Source organism: Elaeis guineensis, chromosome 6, assembly GCF_000442705.2.
Source record: "Elaeis guineensis isolate ETL-2024a chromosome 6, EG11, whole genome shotgun sequence".
Taxonomy (NCBI): Eukaryota; Viridiplantae; Streptophyta; class Magnoliopsida; order Arecales; family Arecaceae; genus Elaeis; species Elaeis guineensis.
In genome coordinates, this window is record NC_025998.2 from 1,519,669 (window position 1) to 1,532,694 (window position 13,026).

At 38.0% G+C, this 13,026-nt stretch overlaps 2 protein-coding genes and 1 pseudogene across 2 annotated transcripts; all 3 read right to left on the reverse strand.

Annotated features, from left to right (window-relative positions):
* The window catches only part of LOC140858639 (uncharacterized), a 13,022-nt pseudogene extending 8,247 nt beyond the window's left edge, over window positions 1–4,775 (reverse strand).
* Window positions 2,646–9,073, reverse strand: LOC140858640 (uncharacterized). The gene is made up of 9 exons (XM_073259953.1): window positions 8,930–9,073; window positions 8,168–8,221; window positions 7,824–8,015; window positions 7,518–7,685; window positions 7,202–7,417; window positions 6,846–6,940; window positions 6,008–6,182; window positions 4,582–4,993; window positions 2,646–2,803 (listed from the first exon to the last, which is right to left on the reverse strand). Exons 1-8 carry the CDS (start codon window positions 9,071–9,073, stop codon window positions 4,844–4,846), a joined length of 1,194 nt encoding a protein of 397 aa, XP_073116054.1. The 3' UTR covers window positions 2,646–2,803; window positions 4,582–4,843.
* On the reverse strand, window positions 8,947–12,224 carry LOC140858394 (uncharacterized). Its single transcript, XM_073258837.1, has 2 exons — window positions 10,923–12,224; window positions 8,947–9,087 (listed from the first exon to the last, which is right to left on the reverse strand). Exons 1-2 carry the CDS (start codon window positions 11,747–11,749, stop codon window positions 9,075–9,077), a joined length of 840 nt encoding a protein of 279 aa, XP_073114938.1. The 5' UTR covers window positions 11,750–12,224; the 3' UTR covers window positions 8,947–9,074.
* Window positions 12,225–13,026: the final 802 nt, after the last annotated feature.

Genomic DNA, 13,026 nt, shown 5'->3' on the forward strand with positions numbered 1-13,026 from the left:
TATGGCTAATACTCAACCTAATTGGATCGAATTGATAAACCAATGAGATACCTCTTTAATGGTGTAGCCGAGTATCAACTGCTTTAGGAGTGTCTAGGATAACTTCGATTCAAGGACAATTTGATGTACAATGCTAATATATCTATTTTACTCGATGATGAGTAAAGTTCAAGTTCGGAGATGTGACGAATAATTAATTTAAGTCACTAAAGGTACTAAATATTGTAATAATTATGTTATTTATTAAAATTTAATGCTTTCTAGTCTATTTTGCAGGTGATTGGGAAGTTTAAGTTCATACGATTCAAATTGAACTCAAATCGGTTCAGATTTGAGTGAACCAGACAACCAACTCCTATTCCAATGTGAACACGACTTAAAGATCAACGGATCAGAAGAAACCTCTCCAATCAAGAGTCCAGATTAGAAGATAAATAGAACTAAATGTAAACACGACTTATTGATCAACGAGGAGAAGCAAGAGGCTTGATCTAAGGGTCTTTATTCACACTCCCACCTTTCTTTATGAAATCCTAAATTCTCTTGCGCCTCTATTCATGAGAAATCAGCCGCACCAAATTCTTTTCTTTTTAAATCCTAAGCCCCATTCCCTCTTCTATAAATAAGCCTCAACACCTCCTTCTCTTCTGCATCAAGCCAACCCTAAGTTCTCTTCAAGCTCCCTCTCTTCTCTCGTTTCATAAGTCTAGAAGAAGTACTAACCTAGCATGCCTTCCATCAAATCTAGGAATGGTCCTAATCTAGTACCGCTATACCCTTTCTCTTCCATATACCCTCTTCCATCTACCTTTCTTCCTTGGAGTTCCTAGACCAAGCCTTTCAGTCATCCTACCGTTGTCTGCATAGAGGAAGACAAAGGATTCAAGGAGGCACATTCACTATTAGGCGCAACGAGAAGATCAACTTGATTTCGTTGTTCTTGTATCGAACTTTTATTTCTTTTCTATTGTATGCTTCTTTATTTAATCAATGAAAAATATTTTTATTGCAATCTTTTTTTTTTCTTTCTTAGTTTCTTACAATCTAGTATTCTTTTCGTTTGTATTTTTGAAATAATCGGCCTAAGATCTCTGTGGATACAATCCCGACTCATCCTATCTACATAGTAGTGAGTAGAATTAATTTTGGTGTACTACGACACGCATCATAAATCATATCTATAAATTTAGTGATTTTTTTTGAAGCAAATAAGATTACTTTTGGAACCAATTATGCTTCTGAAGTGAACCAGACTATATAGTACTATGCACTGCAACTTAGTTCCAATTCTTCTTCCTGGCTGATTGAGTCATTCCCGTGCAGTAAGTAGATTAAGTCAAGATGGAGATTTAAACATCTAACACAGCCTAGTTGTGTCTGGCAGATATCAACCCCAACCCAACTCACAGCAGTATTCTTGGCTCTCAAGAAAATCATTAGCGACATGATACATGCATACCTGCATCCAAATTTCTCCATTCTATGTACCCATGCTTGCATTGTCATGTGCTTTTTTATATTTTTGGTAAGACTTTGCATGTTGCTTTTCATTTGAATATGCAATTAGAGTGTATTAATGTCCAGAAATATATTAAGTAAGAGCAAGGAACATGAGTGGAAGCAGGAAAGGAGCTAGACGGGGGGGAATAATATAACATTCATTGCTTGTTACTCAAAATGGCACAAAAGCAGAAAGGAATGAGAGAGGGAGCATTGGAAATAGGTCAAGCATACTTTCTCATTCTTTCCTTCTAAGCAACAACATATCCAGTGGTTACAACAAAGTAGCAATAATGCTTCGATTCAGGGAAAGAAAGGACAGTAGCAGTCTAATATTGTTAGAAGATCACATCATCAGATGATCATATTGGCATACCTGTAATTAAGAAGGCATATAACTAAGATTATCTTTTATTGATGTGGTTGTATTTATTTGTACAAATGGGCATATAATATAGTGGCATTTGAAATTATTAATGGGTCACAATAAGTTGTGATTTTGAGTGAAGTTTCAGCACAAAAAGTTATAATTCAATACAGATGCAGTTGAAATTCTATATGCATTTTAAGGAACCAAGAATTCTGAATAACCAGGGGTCAAATAAATTCTAAAACAGATAATTTTCATTTTTCCATTATCTTTCCAACCTTTGACCTTAAATTTTCATGATGCCATGGTAGTCAGTAGTCACTGTATACAGTTGTCTTATTACTTCTTCTGACACTCAACATGCAAAAGAATTTCAAATCATAAAGAGTTATACATGTATGAAAATGATGTAGGTCAGACAGACAAGTTAAGATTGATCATTTTGTACAGAAGAAACTATTTTTTTTTCTAACTTGAGAGGTTTAGTAGGAAGAGCACAAATTAAACATAGTCATATAGCAGAAGTAAATGATATCCATGATCAAACACCTTTCAAGGTAACTATTAAATAATAATGCACTTATTATTATAGCATATCCTCCAAAATCATACTTCACAGAGCTTGCTAATTGTGTCAGGAGATAAAATTATGGTTGACTTAAGAAAGTCAATTTTTGAAATTAACATTAAAGTGAATAAGCATCTATAAAAATTTATTTAGCCAAGAAAATTATAAATAGATGCACATGAAGGGCTTACAATCTCTAACATTGACACGGACACTGGGTTTGTAAGTTGAGGAACAATACCGATGCTCTTCTGAAAGCACCAGCAACCCATTCAGCAAGTTCTAGAGCTGCTTTATCTTCTGGAGGCAAGGAAAATCGGTTAACTGCTTCTTCCCCTATGTCATACTTTGCCCTTTGCATGCAACTGCTCAATGAATATAATAAAATATCAACATTATCAGAAAAATATGGAACAAAGAAGAAATATGAATCCAAAATTTCTTCTCCATAACATATTCATATATTATTAGGACTACAATTAAAATATTATTTAGGGACTAAAGAAGAACGTATAATAAGTCACATCTGTCCTAATAATAAGGAGGTGTAATGCATCAGAAAAAGGTCATCGTGAGCAGAAATTTCTCATTTCTGTTAACAAAAAACCAGGAGTGGGAAGATTTGTTGGATCTTGGAGTTCTCAGCTATATGGCAATGTGCTTCCACAAATGGTAGTTTTTACTAGACTAAGTCAAACATCTTTGTTCCTTGTCTGTCAATGAGGATCTTTATGCAGGATCACTAGTAATTCACTCGAAATCAGATAGATTGCTGAATCCAAGCAATTATGAAAGCCAGTATTTGTATTGCTTGAGCAATGGTGTGGAAATTAGTCAACCTCCAGCTATTTGCATATGGTTCCAAGGTCTTTGTGTGGAGGACCCCATTTCACAAGCTAAAACTGAAGCAATACCTGCTCTGGTTTTCATTTTTCAGCAGCAGATAAAACAGTGTCCATTAAGAAGGCTATTGTCAGCAAGTCCTGCCAGCTGTTCTTTTATAGTCATGAGGCATTGTTTTGTCCTTTCAAGAACTCTATTGAATAGCAGGACTATATTTGCATGGTGATTTAAGGTGTTCATAGGGTACAATACCCATTAGAGAGCTAATGGTAGAATACATCAGAATTCTAGTTCCACTTGGCTAAAGCTCCTTGGAGTGGTCAAAAAGTGAAAGAATCCTAGCCAAATTTCTGTAAGAAGCTAGCAGATATCTTCTATCAAGAAAAACAAGAACACATTTGCCGGAAAAGAAGTGAGTTCCTTGAGGGAAAAGATGCTGCAAACAATGGTAAAGGAGCAACAGTGCTCTATAAATGATGGATAGTATCATCTCTAACACCTTCCACTGAAGCCCTGAGCAAATGTGAGCAATAATGTTTTCTTTATGTTAACTGGGTTGTGAATACTTGTGATATCTGTTGCCATAATTATATCAGGGAAAAGATACTGCAAACTATCAACTCTAGCATCTGCTGGAAACATGAGCAAAGAGATGGTTTGCATGCTAAATGGGTTTGATATGGGTTGCCATGGTGCAGTAGGATGAGATGTTGAAGTTGCTTGGAGGCAAGACCATGAGACATTAAAAGCAATAAGATGGCTTTCCATGCAAACTGAGTTGTGACATGGGTTGACATAATGCAGGAGGAGAAAGAATGTTGGAGTTCATTTGGAGCCGTAACATCTTCTGCAGGTCCATAAGTGGTGCGGCTGCAGCCAATACCAAGTGTAGTCATTTCTTCTCCTCTAACCACATATACCACCTGTTCACCTCCAAGAACATCAACCTGATTAGTGGTGCTTCTCCAAACTTATATGCCATCTTGAGCTAAAATTGGAGTAGAACATTTCAGGCCATGAATGCCATGACCACGGAACATAATTAGCCCAAACAAAAGACATAACAGATGACTTCCAAATAATAGATGTTGCAAGAGAATGAAAGCACAGGGGGGAACAAAAAGCTACCAAAGGATCATTTTACTGAAAATTTTGATGTACTATGAATATAGTATTAATAAAAAATCAGCTACAAAGTTCCTTCACATAAAATCTAAAACCGATTTTGTGAGGCACAATTAGAAGAATGTGATGAACAACAAAAAAGAGGGTTATGAAATGCAAGTCTCAACAAACTCACAGATTTAACAATTTGGAAGGAGCAGCACGTAAAATAACCAAGGCCTCCTTCCAACTCCATTGTTGTCCAGATAAAGGTTGAAGGCGCTGCAAAATGGACAAGCGCCATTCCCAGTCTTCAATAAAATGTTTAGCGTTAGATAGTCTCCATTCTAAAGCCTGTCTTCCTGCAGTTGCCAGACCACTATTCAACATGTGCTCTACTTCAGGGCCAATTTCTGGCAGATTGCGGTGCAATATAGCAAGTAGCAGCTCAGTAAAAGCTACCACCATCTGGTTTCCACCTTCACATGAAGTACTATGATCAAGCTGCTCCCAAGAGATGGAGGAGCTTTGGATGAGGCAGATTGTGTCAAATCGACAGATATTTCATCCAACAGCAATAGTAGCGTTACAATGCTAACCATGAATATCTGCATTGGGAACAGATAAACAGCAAAGTTAATTTGTTTAAGCAAACAATAAGACTTGAGAGATATGGAGGCAGTAGTAGAAAGTAGAAACAAAAAACATTGAAAAGAATTAATACAACATTAACGCAAGGCAGATTTTTTTTACCAAACTGTAGTGGAGAAGTTGTGTCCCAATTATCTGTGTTGATTTTTATAAATCATTCTTGCTATTTATTCCTATTAAGAGTTACATTTTCTAACAACATTTTTCCCTTCATCGGAATGCTATTTTAGTCTATTTCTGTCATATCATCAGCATATAGTATACAGCATGACACCTTGTAAATCCTAATGCTGCATTGGAGAGAATATTTTCCAACTTTTGAATTACCCCTAATTAGATTTCGCCATTAGACAGTTTTCCCATTCTAAGACATGGAAAACTCTTTCTAAATACAAGGCATGTTATCACTAGGATTCCCTTCTAATTCCAGCCCATAGTATCTCCTTTTAAGAACTTCTGATAAATTTGTCAGATTTTTTTCAACATTCTGATTTTTATCTCTAGATGAATCATTCTCAAATGCTGAATTTGTGAGTATGGTAATGCTAAGAATAAAGTGACGCACATGCTAGTATGACAAGTCAGTTTATCCATGACAACCTGAAAGAGATACAGGTTAGAACAGATGCTTGGTGTAGGCATACTACAGTTAGGCATACGCATGAGTGCCTCACTATGCAATAAACGAAGAGATAAGAACAACCAAAATTAGAATAAAGATGAGACTAAGCTAATTGTCTCCATTTTCAAATACATTAAAGCACTGCTATGTCAAAACTGCTATTCTATTTGCAAGCTAAACACTGATTTTATGCCCAGAAAACAATGGATAACAATCTTAGGAGAAGAAAAGCTACAAGCTTTCGGATACATAAAATGAAAGTAGGGCTAAAACACAACATAACATGGCAAGCATGGAGTAGATACGGATCATTTACATTAGCATGCCAAACGAAAAGGAACTTACTCACCTTGCGAGGAGCATTACTGATAGATTCCATATGAGTTTGCATGTCTTTCAAGTATGACAGAGCTATACGAGATTGGTTGTCAAGTTCACTGCCGACACTTCGCTCCATGGATCCTAGAGCAAAGACAGCCGACTCAAGAGCATACCGCATGTGCATAAGTTCAATATCTTGCATTCTGCCATTTACAGTATGTTAACATTTAGGAACCTCTCAGCAAGTGACAAATATAAAATCAGGAAAGATAATACACCCTCAGATGAAAGCTTAGCAACTAATATTGATGGACCAGTTTTGAAGAGTAAGCACTAACTACGAAGTAGCAATAACAAGTACATAATTTGAGTTTGAACCTATCCATGTTTGCTTCTTTGAAAACAAAGGTATTAGTATGGTGCTGAGTTCAGTACTATGCAAGGGCCAGACTGGCTTGTATCGGGCGGAACTGACCAGTTCTACTTGGTTTCATGTTGTTCTGACCTGTACCACCTGGTTTCAGATGGTACAATGGCTAGGCCAAAGAAAAAGGTCTCCCAACCTTGTCTCAGTATGAGAGCTATACCATACCATACAATGTGTTCCATACTGCATCAGTAAGATAATGATACAATACCCAGTACCAGTATAACAAACCTTGTCTAGTACCTTTGCATATAGAAGGTAGAGAGTGCAACTAAAGCAAGCTAAGTAGGACAAGGATAGGTCTTAAGGTCATATCACATTTTCAACACAGCCCAAGTTAAAATCCATCATATCGATTTCCATGAAATTGTGTTGTAAGCAAAATACACATATATAGAATTGGTATTCAACAAAGGCCAAAGCACACAGATTTTTGCACCTCTTCCAGGCAGCAGATGTTGAAGCAATAGGCTGCATGCCAATAAGCTCGATTGCATCTTGAAATTTTATCCCAGGAACTACGTCGAACAAGACCTTTAAGAAAATTGTGATGTCAAATTCATTTACAAATCCACTGTGTGATTGCCATGCCATGTAACAACTAATTGCTTTAACAAAAAAATAAATAAATAAATAAAGGAACATATTATTAAGACAGTTCCCACAACAAATGTAATAAGGGAAAAGCTACGAAGACAACCATAACTATTTGGACTGTGAACTAAACTCAGCAAACTGATTTTAGTGCCTAGAGTCCAGCACTGCAGGGTTCCAAATGTGAAAACACATACTTACCCTCATAGGAGTTTGAACAGCTAGTCTCTCGAGTATGAAGTTCTCTACAAAAGGTTCTAAAACTTCAGGCTCATGTTCATCTACAGCTTGCTTATTTTGAGAAAAAAGCAATGAGTTCTTCAGATTCCAGGACCGGCCAGAATTCACACAAGCAACAAAGAAAGAAAGATCCAGGTGAAAGCATAAGAGGTCACAAAGGTACTCCACACATGATCTCTGTCAATAAAAGTCGCCACATGAAACGGGAAATAAAGAATTTTAGCTAAAGATTACAGTTACATCAGAAAAAAAAATATTAACATATAAAGAAGATTACCTCATCAGATTGCTTCCCATAAAGGGGAAATTCTTCCAGCCTTAGGACCTGTGACCTACTTGTCCACAACAGCTTCATCAACTTTCTTCTTCCTGCTGTCTTACCAGACAACAGATCCCACCCTAAGACAGCTACCAGCGGCTGAAGAAGGGGGAACAGTGAAAGAATCTACATACAGTCACTTGCCCTCAGTTAGTGATAGAATAGGTTAAAGCCATTAAAAGTCTAAAATGTTATGGCAAGAACTTAATCCAGGGAAAAGGAGGAAAAAATGCAGCGCACATATACAGGGAACATCCCACATACATCACTAGCCTCTTGAAGTTGTTCCCTCCTAATAGCAGACAAAGCTGTATCCATAATACATTCCAGGACATGTGTTCCAGATATTCGTGCATAGTGGTACAGGTCTCTCATGCAAGATCTGACTGCAATGCTTGAAGCAGTTTTGTCTTCTAAATTACTAGCATTGTCCAGGGCTAATGTTGTCAGATACTTCTTAAGAGGCAGAGGGATCCATCAGAATCAGAAACTCTGTGCTGTTCAATTTCGTGAGAAAACACTTCATCCTGAATGACCTGGTAGATAAAAAAGTAGTTAAAAATAATGTTGTATTCAAGATATAATGTGTTGATATAAATTTCAGATACCGTATGATGCAAACCATAATTAGCTCTAAAAGAGGACCAGTCCAGTGGATTAGTCTATGCAAAGTAAAAGAAATCACAACAACCAAAGTACCAAACTCCCATCTCCCAGACGCAATTAGTTCTTTAGTCCTTTTTATCCACTACTCCCTGTCACAAGTTAAAGACTAATTTCCTCATCTTCTTCATCTTTTTAAAAGTTGAGATTAATGCCACAGTGCAGTTAATCCAGAACTTCTAGACTTTAATTGCCAGCGCTGCTGATGATTTTTTTTTTAAAAAAAATAACAAGCTTAGAACTTCAATTCCAAGAAGGAATTTTAGAATTACAAAACAACATCAGCATGTCATAAATATCTGATTTTGTGCATCAAGCTATCAACGATGAAGAAAGAAAGAATTTCATAATAAACATAAAGGGCTGGTGCAGCCCAATTTTATAACCAGGTTGAGGGTTCTCAGTTATGATTACTGTACATGCAAGTTACTTGGCACTTAAGCAATACTGTTTTGGGTTGTACAAACAATAACCGATACAAGATGTTAACTTCAGTGCATAATTTTATAAATTAGAAATAAAAGCAAATGATTGTAAAGTTTAGGAAGGTTTTTCAAAATTTTGAAAAAATAACTTCAGGAGAACATAGAAAGATCACACAATATTTTGCAAGCAGCAAGACAAGATATATTATCAGATGTTAAAAGCTAGCTATATACTGCAGGAAGTAAATTTAGTGAACATGATTAACAGCAGAATTCCATCACCTGAATCATCTGCACAAGCTGTATGCAACTGGATGAAAGAGCTTCAGCATACATCAACATCATTCTATTTCGTGCATCCATCCAAGTTTCTCCATAATAAGTATTTTGAGACCAAGCCTTCTTGATGAGAACTTGCATCGTCATCCTACAAGAAAAGCCTTTAATGGAAAAACACTTTACATGTTGAAGGTAGGATATAACATGTGAGTTCCTACACATCTTGCCAAGCAGCAGATTAAGAAGAAGAGATTGAGTCGGACAAAGTGATAAATAGGTTCAAGAAATATGGAAAAGTCTAATAGATTTCTCTGACATCACAAACCATACCATACTTGCGTGGTGCCTAGGACTCGCTGGATGAGCAAGATTGAGCCAAAACTGGATGTGAGATTGGATTGCACAGGTTGTGGGACTGTGCAGGCGCACGTGCCTAGTGCATTGGTTATGGATCCCATATGCACAGGTTGCAGCTCCCATACACATGGGTTTCAGAACCCAGCCTGAGTTTTTTCTCATTAGAAAAGTTTGATGTTGGTTAATTCTAGGGAGTTCTGATATTTGTGAACTTTTCCTTTTGAGAACTTTTGATGTTATTAAGAAGTTAATAGTTAAGGTCTTCCAAGTTAAAATAGGATTTAGAATCCCACATTAGAAAGTTGAAGAAAAGAGTTCTCATATAGCATTTATAAATAGTCCCATTAGGGCTCCTCCTGTAATCGTACTTGAGATACTTGAATTATTGATTAGTGAGGATTCCCTTGTGGGAATTGTCCTTGCTTTTTCTCTGTTCTCTCTCTACTCCCTTTTAGTGGAATCCTAAGGTTTACGAGTGAGTGTGTGAGAGTTGTGCCATTGGAGTGACCAACCAATATCATATTTTCGAACTTGGAAGAAAGTGATCTGCCTCTGCTACTCTTCCGACTACCATCTACCTGTTCTAACACCTTGAGTCATACATGCCATGGTGGGGTTTCTACCTCCCCGCAATCGGTTGCATCGACCTATCCTCTCTCCTTTGAGTTTTCAGCCCAAGTTCAACACCTCCTGGTGTCATTTGTCAATCACTAGATGACATGGAACCTAAAGATAGGCATGTGACAGCATTATATCTTGATACATTCCATGATTTATTACAGGGGAACTCTAAAAGTAGAACAACAGATTACATAAAAAAACTCTTGAGCCATAATAAAACTAAGTCCTTGAAATGATTAGGATAATGAAATACAAGGAGATGAAGAAAAACCTCTTTTCAGGATGCAATATGGTTTTGACTGACCATATCTTACTGTATATGCCGGATTTTTTTTTTTTTTTTTGGAAGTCAAAACCCAATATATTCTACAAATACAAAATTCAGAATTTGAAAAATGACCTTTAACAACTTCAGACAGAAAGGCCTAAACCCAAGGATATTTGATTCCTTGTATTGAGTTAATAATCTAAACAAACATGTTTCAAAATCTTTTCGTTTTTTGTGAGTGACGTTGGTGCAAAATTTGCATATGGTTCAATGTGGTAAGAATGCATTTGATTCAATCCTGATACATGCATCATGTATTGCAACTTCTCTCTCTTATGCCTTAATCTTAAAGCAACTTTAAAGGGACACATTTAGTGGTTTAAAATCCTCTGTCAGCTTGTAGCAATCAAAAGTAAAATTGAAGAATAAATATCAAATCTGAGGAAATCAATGTTGAAAATATCAGATAATCTATTTATACACCATAGGAAAATTTAATAAAGCACATTTCGAACAAGCTGCCCAAGCAACAAGACGGATAGCTAGAATTCAGCATTACAAGGCTGGTAGCTATGACCTATCAGATGCTAAATACCTAATCAGCCAACTCACTTCTGCAGACGGGGGAAAAATAGCAATGATGAAAACAAACTAATATCCAGAAAAAGCCTTGAAGTAGTTAGTGTACTGCAGTGATGTTAAGAAAAATTTAAACTACTTTGACATAAATGACTTTTTCGGATGACTTACTTATACTCGATCTCCTCAACTCCAAAATCTTGATGAAGAAACCGGAGGTGAGAAAAGGCTCCGTCCCAATCATCTCTGTCTGCGGCTTCCGTCAGAGCATCCAAATGTGCCATCTGAACACTCTGCTGTATCCGACCAAGAACCTCCAACTCCTCAACAGTCGAACTTAAGCTCCCCATGGCTTCAGTTCTGATACTGATCGCCAATTCTGATTCACAGGGTTGGGATGGGCGGGCTTGCCTCTGAATGTTCACACACAGCGCATCAAGAACCTCTGCGTTATCGAGAAAAATCCTCCACAGACCCCTCAATTCATCCTCGGACACCGAAGAACCCTCATGAAGAACCTCGACATCACGCTCTGCATCGCCCTTCAATCTCCAAACACCAAAACCTAATATCTTGTTCAATATCTGTACGGGGTCTTTATTTACATCAGTGGTTTCCCCTTTCTCGTCAACATCCGGATCCTGAGATCGGTTCTTCAAGATTTCTGAGACTTTAGATGAGAGGAGTTGGATCAAGAGAAGGAACTCAACCTTGACGCCAAGAATCTCGGGATCGAATCTCCATGTCGAGGCCGACTGGTGGAATTTGATCAGCTCTAGGGTGGAAAGCCATGCGAGTTGCGAAGGAGAACTACAGGTGCTCGACCAAAGGACACCGTCGATCCTTCCACCTTGCGAGACGACGGCCCGGAGAATTGCTAGGGCAAGCTCCGGATTCCGCTTCCGGAGGCTGAGGAGCGACGCGCGGAGCGCTTCGAACTGGCCAAGGAAGAGGTGATTCGCGACAACTCGAGAGAGAATGACGATCTCCTTCTCCATTGTCCCGACGATGATAGAGGTCGAGGAAGAACTACGGTTAGGGTTTTAGAGGGAAAAAGAAGAACGACTCCATGATTACCTGAGCTATCTTTTACGCTTTTCTTGGAGCACCGACGGCAGAGGGGAAGAAGGGGACATACGGCGGTGGGGAGGGGGTGGCGATTTTACGGGCACGGGATGGTTCCGCGTTCGCGTCGGCTGCTCCGCGGGACAATATAGAGGTTGCTGCTTGGTCGCGATGCGATGCGTGGGATGGTTTCATACAGGCGGCTGATAATCGCTTTGAACTTGAACGTCCGCAGTCCGTTGTTTCGCGGGGCACCGTAAGCGGGTCGCCGGATGGAGGTTGCTCGTTCGCCGCTCTGGCACGCGCAACGGATGTTCCGAGAGACAGTGTAGGCGGAATTTTTAGTCGCAGCTGACAAAATTTTGGCAACCGAGCCTGGCGACGAGGGAACTCCCCTGCGGTCCCGGATTGGCCGTCCGTGGAACGAAGGATGTCTGCGCTCGGAAAGGGGCGCACTGATGAATGATGGGCAAGGATTCCTGTCCCGAGCATGATATCAAAACTTGTCATGTGGCACGAGTGAATTGGCTTGTTTTATAAAACGCAAATTTTATCTAATATATAGATTTTTTTTTCAGTTTTTATAAATATTTATGATGCCAACTCTTCTAATATGTCCATTTCGTATTTTCCAACTTTTTTTTTGTTTTCATCGTGTATATCTATCTCCTCACCCCATCTTTTCCTATCCCATGTTTAACTACAAGGTAAAAGAAAATAAACAGATCTTCTCTTTATTATTTACTACTTATTTATACAGATGTTAATAACAATCGCACCGCTGACTCAATTTTATCTGAATGAGTAAAGAAAATAAGTAGATCTTTTCTTTGTCTTGGACCGATGAATCTTCTCAATTGAAAGATTTGTTAATCGAGTATGATTCTAGTTATTTATTTCTGAAGCAAAGATATCCACAAGAGCTGGTCCACCCAATTCAGAAATTCACAACGAAGGTACTAGAATTTCTGTTCAGAAAGTCATGACTAAAAGAAACTCTGTGAATTGAAAACTTGAAAAAGTTTAGTAGTAATTTAGGTTGTATTTGGTGGCCAACATCAACAACGGTAGCTAATATCAGCAGATGACAAGAGGAGGTAGTGGCAATAATGTCAGTCATGGATGGTTTCGATTTTCAAATCTTTGGAATCCAAATTTTCCAACTCGCTCAATTTTTGAAAATTGAGAAAGACTTCGAAAAAATAAACAT